We start from the raw sequence: 13,486 nt of genomic DNA on the forward strand, positions 1-13,486 counted from the left end.
CATCTACTGGGGGAACTGGGTCCTCCCTTATAAGACCACACATCTCCTCAGAGAAAAACAGAACAGTACTAAATTGCCTCTAATACTTCTGCCAGAATCCTGGGTCATTGGATCATGCCAGATAATCTTCACAATACCACAGGTGTTGTGCATTCCCTTTCCCCACCCCTACCTCAGCTGGATTCCCCCACTCATGAGATGGTATACGCTCCTCTTCAGATGTTTGACCAGTCATGGCAGGAGCACAGACTTCTCCTCCTCTAGCAGCTGCCCACTCAGATTAGGAGGTGGGGGAGAGATTGCTGCTGCACAGCCTGTGAGTGGGCAGTTGCTGGAGGAGGCAAAGAAGGGAGGTCCGTGCTCCTGCCATGATTGGTCAAATATCAAAAGAGGCGTGGAGGAGTGTGTGCCACCTTGTGAGTGACAGTATCCAGCCAGGAGGAGAGATGAGTAGAACTTGTAGTGTTGTGGCAACAATCCGGCACAATTTGACAACCCAGAATCATGTCCATCTCTACTCTAAAGAACTATCAGGCCTAGCAATATGTGATCATGTGATATACTAAAATGGCTTGAGTAACGGCTTCGTTTTGCAGTCTGGAACTCACATGTATTGAAACGTTTTGCTAGAATATTCTTCTGTTCTTTAAAAATGAACAAAACAAATACAAAACATTATTTTACAACTGAGAGTAGAGGCTCATCACCTCTAAGCATTCCTTTTTCTTCTTCCCTCTCTTCCCCTCCCTTTTTTGTTGTTTCATTGTTGTTGTTGTTTAGTCATTAAGTTGTGTCTGACTCTTTGTGACCCCATGGACCAGAGCACGCCCTCCAGTCTTCCACTGCCTCCCGAAGTTGGGTCAAATTCATGTTGGTAGCTTCAATAACACTGTCCATCCATCTCATCCTCTGTCGTCTCCTTTTCTTGCCTTCGCACTTTCCCAACATCAGGGTCTTTTCAAGGGAGTCTCCTCTTCTCATGAGATGGCCAAAGTATTGGAGCCTCAGCTTCAGGATCTATTGTTTCATTACTGCTTTAAGTACAGGATGTGCATTCGCAAAATTATGCAATGGGATACTATTTGTTTTTGTACTTATAAAACATAGAGCACAAACAAAAAAGGGTTAAGAACTCATATAGCCAATCAAAGCAAAGAATACTTGGTTCTGTCCTAAAATAAGTGTAATTGTGAACCTGCTTATGTATATATACTACACAGCGTGCTTCCTTTAGGCACACTGTTGTGCCCTCTGCTGGGAATGTTTCAAACTACACTAACTCCTGACAATAACCACAGAAAGCAAAGACAAATAAATCAGCAGCCAGTATACACCAACAATTTGCCAAGTCTTCATATCATCAGTTCAAAACAACAATATAATCATCATGTAACCAGGTTAGGAGGGATCTTCTTAGGTCACTACTACTCCAGTCAGCTTAATGAGGATCTCCAGCTGCAATACACCGCTGCCCAGCCTTTGCTTGACGAGCTACAGATTCTGTCACCAAATTTTAAAAAAAAACCAGTTATTTCGTCAAGTGTCACTCCTTTGACTGATTATCTTGGAGTAATACATTCTTAATTTGTTCTGTTGGCAAAAGAGCTATATTCTGTCAACCTGAAATATCAGAGTCGCCCCACAGTTCCAGAGTAGAGATGGGCATGAATTTAAAAAATGAATCACCAAATTAATTCAGAAATTGCTAATTCATCAATGCATATTCGTATGAATTAATGCCCCTGATTAATCACGAATCAATGAATTTTAGTGATTTTTGATTTGCCAATTTGTTTTCTATGAAACAGCCCCCGAGGCACCTAGAGCCACCAAAACTGCAGGGAAGCTTTCTCTGACAGCCCGCCACCTACAATCCTTTCAAGTTTGGTAAAGACTGGAATTCAGCTCTCTGTATTATACACCCACAAAGAGCCCCCTCAGGGAAAAAATTATTTTATAAGTTTATTACTTGGACATCTGAAACCCAAACGTGCAGGTGGCTTGTTGAGGAGAGTAAGGGGAAGCCTTCCAGAAATGTTGGTCTCTCTAGGGCTTTGGGGGGGCATTTTATTGGGTTTTAAACTCAAAAACAAATTGATGAATTGCGCTAATCAGAAAAATCGTAAATTTGTAATTTGTGATTCATTAACCTTGACTAATCATGAATCAAAATTAATCATAATTTTTTTGATTCGTGCCCATCTCTACTCCAGAGTATGCCATCATAGTAGTGCTTTTTGAGCTGTTCTCTCTGTTTTTTCATCCTCACATGCTGCCTATCGTAGGTTGAGAAAACTCCAGCAGAGCCAGGTCTGGCTGGGAGGGACCTTCCTGGGCAAAGGGCACTGTCAGCCTAACCAGCACTAAGCAATTATTCCTTCCATGCCTCTGAACCCAAAGACAGCCATGCCTCTCTGCTAAGAGCTTTTCTCCCCTGTCCTTTGTCTGTAGGAGTCAGTCTGTCTGTTAGAAGCAGTGAATCTGTTGAGGTCTGTTGCTCAAAGCAGCCATGTTTTGTCAGTTTGCTGTTTTGATCTGTTCAACTATAAGAAAAGATGGTGTTTTTTTGTTCTTTCTACTTCAAATCGAGTGAATTATTGAGATTGTAAATCCCAGTTGAAAAGAGGGTCGTCTACTCTGGGGAACTTGAATTTTTTTCTGCTCTGTGAATCCCTGCACTTCTGCTGCACAGCTAGAGGAATTAAACCAAAATTCAAAACTCTGCAAAGGTCTCCACAATCCTTTCCTTTACTTGAAATATGGTCATACCATCTGGACTCTATGAGAAGGAAGCCCTGGAGAAATGTCAACTTTGGTCACTGACACCACATCATCCTGAGTCACTGTACCAACCCACATGGTCACTTTCTGGGTAGAACAGTACATATTTGCAAAGGACATGTAAACCTCACTTTTTACAAAAAAAACAAAAAACAAATACAAGCCACTTGCTGTAGTGACTACAAGTTGTCATAAAGGTGGATTGAACTCTGCATTGGCCCTTCTGATTTCCTGCAAAATCCTTGAGGTTCCGTCAGAGTGTGGCAGTTAAACCAATTGAGGATTATATGGAAAAAGGCCAAAGACTTCTAATAATGCTGTGTTAAAATTTTACTGTTGCACATATCCTTCCAGATACCATGCAAAACAAATAACTTTATTGCCAGCCAACTGTTACGATATGAAATTGGTTCTAGGTCCTTGAACAGGGAACCCACACGTCCAAAGGATGCATGCTACAATTACCATCCAACGAAGTGAAGAAAAAGATCAGTAAAAATAGCCATAACCACTGTTATGGCATCATCTAATCTAAATGTATGTACTAAAACATTCCTGCCACATTGCAAATAAGTTTCTACAAGTCTACATTTAAGGATGAAACTGAAACAAGGAATCATGTTTGCTTTATTCAAGGTCATTTTTTACTAACTTTTGTAGTATAATGAGGTGATGTTTATTCTGAAAATGGTTCTTTAAAATCTAATACTTTAAGACCTAAGGATCATTTATCTTAAATTGATTTTTATATTAAGTTGGATTTCTTGTGCTTTTCTTTTACCAAGGAGTTTTCAATTGTCTTACACACTATAAAGTCCATAAATAAGTATAAGATCCTAATGTTTCTCAGAAACTGACAATTTAAAATGTGAAACAAAATTACTCCAAGCTGGAAGATGGCTTTGTTTCATATCTCATAAACTTTCACACCAAATGTTTGCCCTCAGGTTGCCTGCCTGAGTGTACAGTTTCAAGAAATCATATCACCTTATTATAAAATTTTTATTTTTATTAGACATTCATTATCAATTTAGATGCAGTTCTAGAAAGCCTCTCTGGAATAAACTCCCTGAAGGTGACATCAGAGGCCAGTGAATGTGAATGACAGATTCTCTGGAACTCCAAGGGAAAAATTAGAAATGACAATTGTCATGCAGTGTGACATTGTCAAATTGTTTTCTAATTAACAGCCTTCCCACCCAAATTGTGGGTGGATATCTGATTAAGGCAGTGATGGCGAACCTATGGCATGTGTGCCACAGCTAGCACACAGAGCCCTCTCTGTGGGCACACGAGCCATAAGTTGCCATAGAGAAATTCTTACCTGTCCTCTGATCCTGGATTTCAGCACTCCCCTCTGCTGGTCCAGCGGAGGGGTGCAATGGCGACCATTACTGGTCTAACCCAATGGGGGATTGGAGGACCAGTAAGTATTTATTTGTTAATACCACCCATGGGGGGGGAGAGAGAAGCCTTTAACCCTTGCAGTGCAGGAGCAGTTTTTTCTAAACTAAAACCTCAGCATTCGGGTTTTAATTGCAGTATTGGCACTTTGAAATAAATTAGCTGATTTTGTGGAGCAGTTTGGGCACTCGGGCTCAAAAAGGTTCACCATCACTTGATTAGGGCCATGGATTGAGGAAATAAGTCATTAGCCTTTTGTAGCTGCTAATGCAGCTCACTATGAGTGCCAATGAAAGTTTTTCCTCTGTAAATAACATGGGGGGACGGTCTAAACAGGATTGTGATGGAGGAAAGGATTAAAAAGCTTTCCCATACATGCTGCAGTCCCAGTTTAGCTGGGGGATGTTGCCAGTTACTTCATTTAAAAAAATAGCTGGATCAGTTCAAATGACCTTTGGCCTGAGGGCTCATTCAAACATGATAGTAAAGGTAAAGGTTTCCCTTGACATTTTGTCCAGTTATGTTTGACTCTAGGGTGCGGTGCTCATCTCCGTTTCCAAGTCATAGAGCCAGTGTTTGTCCGTAGACAGTTTCTGTGGTCACGTGGCCAGTGCGACTAGACACGGAACACCATTACCACTATCAATGCCCCATCAATACAATATTTAAATAGTGTTTGTGTGATGTGTTATTATTTTTATACCTTGTTTTTCTCTTGTATGGAATAAAAACAGTTTACATGTAAATCCTAGTAGTCTCTCAGTGCCTTAGAGCTGCAGTTAGGGCAAGGGTTTGCCCCAGGGTGATAAAATCTAGAAGATACCAAATTTAGAGGTGAGTTGATTGGAAAGTATCAAGAAAATAAAGAGCAGCACTATTTATTTTCAGGCAAGCTCCCCATTGCGCTTGAACTATCCTGTTGCTTGAGGAATGAAGCAAAGTACAGTACTTCCACACTCTCAACACCACCCAATTTTTTTTTAAAAAGACTGCCACTGTGAAGCTCCTCCAAAAGAAAGAGCACTTTTCAAATAAAGAAAGGAGGATGCCATGACACTATGTCCACTGTCTACCCTCCAGGACAAGGATAAGGAGTGGAGCAGCCGTGGCATGCCTAGGCTGGATCCCAGGTCCATTAAAGGGGAGAAAACAGCAGCACCAGTAACAAGGTAGCACAGTCCTTCAACTTCCAAAGACCAAAGCGATTCTGAGGGATTGTTGACATACTACAGTACATTGGTTGTAGAAGCACCCAGCCAATTTTGAGGGTTATGCTGCCATGATGGCTCATGGTTCTGCTTCTTCATGACGCCACACATCGAAATGAAAGGTTCACTTTGACTCCAAATCCAGAAACGGGGAGGGGAGGCTGTTTTCAATCAACAGGATCTGTAGGAGTGGACCTGCTATAAAGCTGCAGCCCTTGGGCAGCATGCAGTGCTCAAGCCTTTAAAATAAATAAACAAACATGGTTTGCTACCAAAATTTGGTGGCAAACCACAAAACGGTCATCAGTGTTCAATGAACTATCAGGTTGATTTGAAGTCCTGCCAATATTTACTGGAAGATAAAGCATAATTTACATAAGGTTCTTCCCCAGTTTCTCTTTCTCCATCATCATTAAATCAATCTCTTGTTATTTAGATTACTTTTTGCAAACATTTGTTATTTAAATAGCTCTTGCAGCTTCTTTTACAGTAATGAAATTTAAATTGCAGGTTTCTCAAATGAGCTGCTCCTAGCAAAATGCCTATACTGAATTTGCAGGGTGTAAAAAGGTCATATCCATTCTAAACAAAATCAACCCTGAGTGGTCACTGGAAGGACAGATCCTGAAGCTGAGGCTCCAAGACTTTGGCCATCTCATGAGAAGACTCCCTGGAACACACCCTGATGTTAGGAAAGTGTGAAGGCAAGAGGAGAAGGGGACGACAGAGGACGAGATGGCTGGACAGTGTCATCGAAGCGACCAAAATGAATATGACTCAACTCTGGGAGGCAGTGGAAGACAGGAGGGCCTGGCCTGCTCTGGTCCATGGGGTCATGAAGAGTCGGCCACGACTTAATGACTAAACAACAAAAAGGTCATAAAGGCTTAGCTAAATGCCCATATTGAAGGGGCAATCTATGCCCGTTGGCGGGGAGTTCCACTCTTATGGGGCCAGCACCTTAAAAGATCTCATATGTTAATCGTTCTGACCAATCTTAACCACAGGCACTTCAGTGGTTGAAGGCAGCCAGTCAAAAAGCTTGTTCCTGAGGCATTTACTGAAAACCCAATACAATAATGCTGAGGAAAGGAAAATGAAACATGAGATGGAGTGGCTGAATAAAGGAAACCATGGCCATGAGTTTCCAAGATCAGGGCTTTAAATGTTAAGACCTTTTTTTTGGGGGGGGGGGTCACTAATTTATAGAGGGACGATATGTCGCAAGCCTTTGACGTCACAACGTGTTCAAGGTTTAGAAGACTAAGATCAGCACTTTGAACTGAGATTAGCAACTTCCTGATAGAAGTTCAGCTGGTGCAAAATTGGAATTACGCTGCGAGAGATCTTCAGCCGCGCACGACTGCCCCGCCCCCACTCGTTCATGAAAACAACGCCACGCTCCCAGAACCACACTGCTCGTGCGGGGCCACCTAATATACATTTTGCAAAAGGGTGGAGAAAACTTTAGCACGCCTATGGCTCCCCAGGAGCGCTTCTAAGAGAACGCGCCGTTCCCATGCCAACCGGAAGTGACTCGTCCCCGCCACGCGTTCTGTCCCTAGAGCGGCTCCTCCCTCCCAGGGTGAGTGACGGGAAGAGGAAATCTCGCGACAGCCGCCTTGGTTTTTCTCGTCTGCCTGGGAAATAGAGCGTTGGTCCGCACGAGGCTGACGGTAAGGAGGGTCGGAAGTCGTGGGGGAGCGCGTGAGGAGGAGGCGGGAGGGCTGGTGGGTGAGGGGGGGTGAGATAAGGGTCGGGCCCATGTCGGCGCGCGCGGCGGCCGTTGGCTCCCCTCTCCCCCCCCCGGGGGGGGCTGATGTGCCACGTGCGCGATCCTGGCTTCTTCTGCTCTTTCTCCGCGGTACCTTTTGCTCCTTCGGTGCGGAGAGCGTCTGGTTGTGCCCTCCCTGTTGACCGCTTGCACGCTTTCGATCTCACGTTTTGGGGCTCCAGCGGGTGGAAGCCTGGGAGCAAAACAAAGTTCCTCTGCGTAGGTGCAGAGTACCGTTCGTCTCATGGCCGAGGGGATGAAGGGAGAAGAATAGGTGTCTAGAAAGTGGGGTCTTGTGATTTAAATCCTATTTGCATTCCTTCTGTGTTTCTTTATATCAGTGGTTCCAAGTCTTGCATCACTCAGGTGTTCTTGGACTGCAACTCCCAGAAGCCTTCACAGCCTGCTGGGGTTTCTGGGGGTTGCAGTCCAAGAACACCTGAGTGACCCAGGGTTAGAACTACTATTCTAATATAAATTATTTTGCACATAATTGAGATATGGGCCTCCCCCGCCATGTTAGAGTTTAACATAAAGTGCAAGTTTTTTGTCATTAAATATGGCAAGGAGCCCACAAAATCACTGCGAAGAAAAAAGGAGGTAGTCTTCAAGGGGAAGGACCACAGTAGGGCATGTGTTTGGCCTGCAAAAGGCTCCAAGTACATCTCCTGGAAACCCACTGCCAGTTAGTTTAACTCATGAATGGACAGCCTTCAGGCTTGCAAGATCTATCATGTTCTTGAGTTGTGGAATCTATGCTCCAGAGCCTGGATGCACAATTAAAATCCATTTCTGGCCAGCACTTTGTTTTGAGTACTGTCTCTTCTGCACGTTAACCAATACAGTGTCTCCTGGTCAGCCAAAGTTTTCTTCATTTTATAGTACTAGCTTAACTTGGGGTGAGAGCAGAGTCTTCTTGTTGCTGCTTTTGTAAAAACTGGTGCATGAGAAGCCATTGCTGATCTACCAGTAGCCAACCAATAACTCTTCTGAATTGTTAATAGGACAGCTTTAGGAATTGCATGTTATTATTTAGTAATTCACAAGAAAAAAATATGAATTAGTAACAGCAGTAATTTTATGTATGTATTTAATTAATTAAAACCCCACCCATCTAGATCAAAGTCTGGGTGGCTAACAGTAATTCAAATAAGAGGGGCCACTGCCAAGAAGTCCCAATTTCTTGGTCTTTCTCTCCAAGCCTCCCTCGGCGTTAGGCCCCTCAGCCACCTATCCTAGCTAAAGCAAGTGATTTGGGTATATCTAGGTGGGAGAAGGCGTTCCGCTAGATATTGAGGTCCTAAACCGTTTATGGCTTTATATGTCATCATTAATAATTTGAAATCAATGTGGAAATGAACGGGCAGCCAATGCAAGGCAGTCAGAGTAGGGGAGATATGTTGATGATTTCTCACCCCTGTAAGAAGTCTGGTTGCTACGTTCTGCACCATTTGAAGCTTCCACATCAATCTCAAACGTAGCCCTACGTAGAGCAAATTACAGTAGTCTAATCTCAAGACTACAAGTGCATAGACCAGAGTGTTGAGCGCCCCAACATCAAGATAGGAACACAGCTGGGCACACCGCCAGAGATAGAAGTAGGCGGTGCGGACCACTGATGCTACCTGAGTTTCTATGGTAAGCGCTGGATCCAGATGGACCCCCAAGATGGACCCCTCTTTCTAGTGAGAGTTACCCCCCCAAAAAAAGAGAAGGAGTTTCCCAAAACACCAATGGTGGGGCACCCACCCTTAAGACCTCTGTCTTGTCCAGATTCAGCCTCAGTCCATCCACCTGGATCTATTGCAATACATTGCATTACTTTTTAAAGTAAAAATGAGTCCTGTTGTTTAGGGTTGCAGCCTGTGCTTGATGAGGTTGCACTCTCTCTGAAAACAGAGGTGCACAGCTTGGGGATGCTCCTGGGTTCATCTCTGAGACTAGATGCCCAGTTTATGGCAGCCACCAGGAATTTATTTGCACAATTAAAACTAGTGTGCCAACTGCAGGTCTGATCTGGCTGTAGTGACACATGCATCTCCTCTGCATTACTGTAACACACTTTATCTAGGGCTGCCTCCTTAAAGTGTCAGGAAACTTCAGTGGGTTCAAAACGTGGTAGCCAGATTACTAACAGGCTGGTCACAGTGATCACATAACACCCCCCCCCCCCCCCGTTACAGCAGCTGCAATGGCCAATCTTTCTGGGCACAATTTCACATACTGGTTCTAACCTATAAAGTCCTTTCTATTCAGGCAAGCTTTCCCGCAGTGATTGCCTCCTGAGCGGGATTGTTAGATGGATTATTATGCCTTACTGCTTTGAATGTGTTTTTGGTGGGGTTTTTTATTTACCATGTTAAAGTGTAGTATTTTACTCTTTCTGGTATTTGTACACTTAGTGCTTTTAGCTTTAAATATTATCTTTTAATGTAAGCTGTCTTGGGTGCTTTTTAAGAATAAAGGCAGGGTAAAATATTTTAAATAAATAAATACATAACAAATGTTTGTTATTTTACTATTTATGTTACAAAGCACTAAAAAATGATAAAAGCAAAATAAATGTTTTTTACTCAATAAGTTTGTCGGGGGAGAGCTCATGGTTACCTGCTTGTTGGCAAGTCTACTTTCCAAGCCTTCAGCATGTGCCAGCTGCCATGTGACAATAGTGCATTGCTGGTGAGGTAGGTGAGCAGAATGTGCCCCTTGTTGGATACCAAGGGAACCACAGAGAATGCCTGTTAATGCCAAGGCTCCAGCGCCAGTTGTTCTGCAGTTGCTATAGCTTCAGTAGGCCGCTCGTAGTATCCTGTCAGCAGGGTCTCACATCCCATCAGATAAAAAAATTAAAAAATCCATGCCATTGTTTCACCAATTCTGGCTTAGGCATTTGCTGTTGCATGCCAGATTTTATGATTTGGTTCACAGCAGCAAATCACTATCCTAATTTCTTAATTTGTAATAGTTTGCCAACAAGATTTATCTTAATTGCATTATGGCAGCATTAAAACTTGATAGAATTTTGACAATTATATCTGAGCTCCCATCCAGTACATCTATATAAGTTCCTCCCACTTCATGTAGTATTGACACTTCAATATTTGAATTCTGCTGACAAGGTTTGGCCAGGTTTCTCCTGCTATCACATCAGTACACCAGCAGTGCTTCCCCAGTACTGAAAAGTATAGTTTGTATTTCTTGGTGGTAAGTCTAATATGTGACTGACTGCAATTTTTTCCTTCAACTTTAATCCTAATTCTATTGCTGAAATTGGCATAGCCATTTGCCACACTTTCATGATAGCTTTGTTAAATCCTTACACACTGCCTTTGTTTTGATACATTCCACCACAAATCTGAAACAGTTCCGTTTGTGACTAATGTGATTTTCATCTCTCTGTCCTAATTTGTGATTTGTTCCTTATTTAGGTGTCTGTGTGCATCTCTTTGGGAGTTAAACATGGAGCAAGGAATGGAATACATGAAACAGCCTGCAACTCATAGCCAGGGGAACATGTGAGCATTGATTTTTTAATTGATTTATTTATTAGATTTTTAATAAACTATTCTGGACAGTTGCAAACACAAAAGGACCCAAACCCCCTTCCCATCAAACAGAGATTCTGAAAGCAATCTGAAAAGAAATGCCTGGTGGCAACAGCAACCAATTAAAACACACACGCACACAAAACATAACAAATGATCATAAAGAGAGGGCATCCTGAAAAGATTCTCTGAAAAGTTGTGTTTTTACTAGCTTTTGGGAAATTATAAGGGGCCTGGCACAGATGTGGTCAGGTGTAAATTTGCATAGTTAAAACTCTTGTACCAGTTGTGCTCCTTCCTGGAAATGTCTGATCAGGCCACAGTGAGAGATGCCATAGTCCTATCCCAATTGGATTGGTGTTATGTGCTCCACATAGGGCTGCCTTTGGGAAGTGTTTGAAAACTTTAGAGGCTCCAAAATATTACTGCCAGATTGTTAACAGGAGCTATTTGTTGGGATCACATAACTCCCCTGCTGTAATAGCTCTGTTGGGGGGCCACAATTCAAATGGCTGGTTCTGGCCTATAAAGCCCTAAACAGCTTGGGCCCAAGCTATCTCAAGAACCGTGTCTCCCTTTATGGGCCTGTCCATACAGTATTTTAAAACCATCAAGGGAGGCTTGTCTCTCGGTCTCATCACCCTCACAGGTGTGTTTGGAGGGGACATGAGGAAACGCCTATCTGTGTTTTGGGAACCTGTCTTGTGTCACTGCTCCCAAACTACAGAACTCGCCTCCATGGGAGGCCAGGCTGCACCCCATTTTCTGCCCTTCCACAAGCAAGCAAATTTTTTTCTCTTAAGGTGGGTTTTTCTCACCAACTGTTCGTCCTTCGGGGTAGGGATTGAAAATGGAGCTTTGCCAGGTCAGAAAATCTGATGCCTGAATCTCTTTCTAAGAACTCTCGACCTCTAGGGGAAAAAAACAGAAGCCTGTGTTTGTCACAGCTGGCATTTATCCCATAAAATGGTTAATTCCAGAATGAAATCAGACAGTCACTTCCAATCACATCAAAATTCACCTTAAATATCCAGGTATGTCTTTTCATTGGTGCAATAATCCCAGGCAATATCAGCTTGTCAAATTCTACCAACTTTATTTATCTACTTTGCTTCTGTGTTTTGTAAGAACAAAAATACTCTGCAGTTGTTGATAAAGAATACTTTACTTACATTCTAAAAATGCAAGAGCTTATAGCCTTAAAAGACGCATTGAAAAATATGAGAATACATCACTTAAAATATTAAAGTTCTCAAAAGTAAGAATATACTTTAAAAATATGTCTTAGCCTCTAAGCATACTAAGAACGCACATAGAAAATGACTGTCAGTGCTCACCCAGCTAACTCAGTTTCAATCTATAAAGGAAAAGCCATGTTCTCTTCATCAGCTGCTACATAAGTGTTGTTGATATCTGGTGCGTGTGGCGTGGCATATTGTCTTCCATTGTGCTGATGAGTGTGTCTCCTATCCTCTATTTATATTTCTTTTAGTTGTTTTCTATTTTTTAGTTAGTTACAAAATGTCACAGCTGCTGTTTTGTTTTAAGTTTTTTATGTTATTTATTTTAATATTGTAAGCCATCTTGGGTCTTCTTGAGGAAGAAAGATGGTGTTTAAATATTCTAAATAAATGAATAAGTAAGTAAGATAAGAAAGAGATAAACATATAAAGGGAATGCATGTTCAAAAGTATTGTATATCATCCTCTTCCTGCATGTAAAAAGCTAAGCAGTCAGCCAGGAATTTTAGGCCTGAAGCTTTGCCCATCATATATTCTTTTTCCATCGCAGAAAGAGATCCTGCCATTCAGGGGCACTTGTTGTCAAACAATTTTTCCTTTTTGACTTCAATACAGTGCTATATGTTTTATGCATCCCTTCTTGGTTGTATTGGATTCGAGTTAATAAATGTCCTCTTGTGTTTTCAGATGGGTGGGAATATCAAATTATTAGAATGATCATATTATCAAAATTAGCAATAGCAAAAACAAAAAAGGCTCCAATAGCACACACATTTGTGCACTGTAACCTGCTATTTCAGAGGCACCTACAAAATTGTTGTACTTTATGCAAAATATCTACAGATTTTTAAAATGCCACAACATATCTAGCTGTCGGATTATTACTAGTATTTGTGTCAAAGCACTCAGAAGTGCCAAATTATTATCTTGTTCTTTAACTTGCTGGAGATGGTTCACCGAGTTGATTTAGCAGCCATTTGAACAACTTGTCCCTGACTGTGAAATTCTACCGTTATTCAGAGAAGAATCACAACACTTAAATCAGTGCTTGTGTTGCGTGTATGTATATATTAGGGTTTAAAACATTTCACTGTATTGTTTGTGGCTATTTTAAAAATTGCTTTCTGTTGTACCTTTTCATTAAGAAACCATGCAAAGCGTTTTAAGTATAATTTTGTTTCCTTCATTGCAGCCTGTGTTGCCAATGTGGCATTGCAATCCCACCAAACCCAGCCAACATGTGTGTATTTTGTTTACGGACTCAGGTGGATATTACAGAAGGAATCCCTAAGCAAGTCACTGTGCATTTTTGTAAACAATGCGAGAGGTAACAACTATGTCCTATATCTTAAGATATCTGTATCTGGCACAGCAGAAATTTCTTTAGTGTTCTAATGCAAGTATCAGAACTTTAAAAAAAAAATCCCATCAGAGTTGGAGGGGGTTGCTCCTTACAGATTTAACTTAGATTCTGTAATATTTTTGTTTGTTTATTCAGAGTTCAGGTTCCTGTATCCAACGAGCTGCATACTG

The 13,486-nt window shown here is 41.8% G+C and overlaps 1 protein-coding gene across 1 annotated transcript in view; it reads left to right on the forward strand.

The window, feature by feature from the left end:
- The first annotated feature begins 4,421 nt into the window (after positions 1 to 4,421).
- NMD3 (NMD3 ribosome export adaptor) overlaps positions 4,422 to 13,486 on the forward strand; it is a 35,509-nt gene continuing 26,444 nt past the window's right edge. Inside the window, exons 1-3 of the mRNA XM_020791815.3 lie at positions 4,422 to 7,069; positions 10,596 to 10,682; positions 13,146 to 13,280. Coding sequence (XP_020647474.3) covers positions 10,627 to 10,682; positions 13,146 to 13,280 — 191 coding nt within the window. The 5' untranslated portion in view covers positions 4,422 to 7,069; positions 10,596 to 10,626. The remainder of the gene's footprint in view (positions 7,070 to 10,595; positions 10,683 to 13,145; positions 13,281 to 13,486) is intronic.

The sequence above is a fragment of the Pogona vitticeps genome, chromosome 3, assembly GCF_051106095.1.
Source record: "Pogona vitticeps strain Pit_001003342236 chromosome 3, PviZW2.1, whole genome shotgun sequence".
In the NCBI taxonomy this organism is placed as follows: domain Eukaryota; kingdom Metazoa; phylum Chordata; class Lepidosauria; order Squamata; family Agamidae; genus Pogona; species Pogona vitticeps.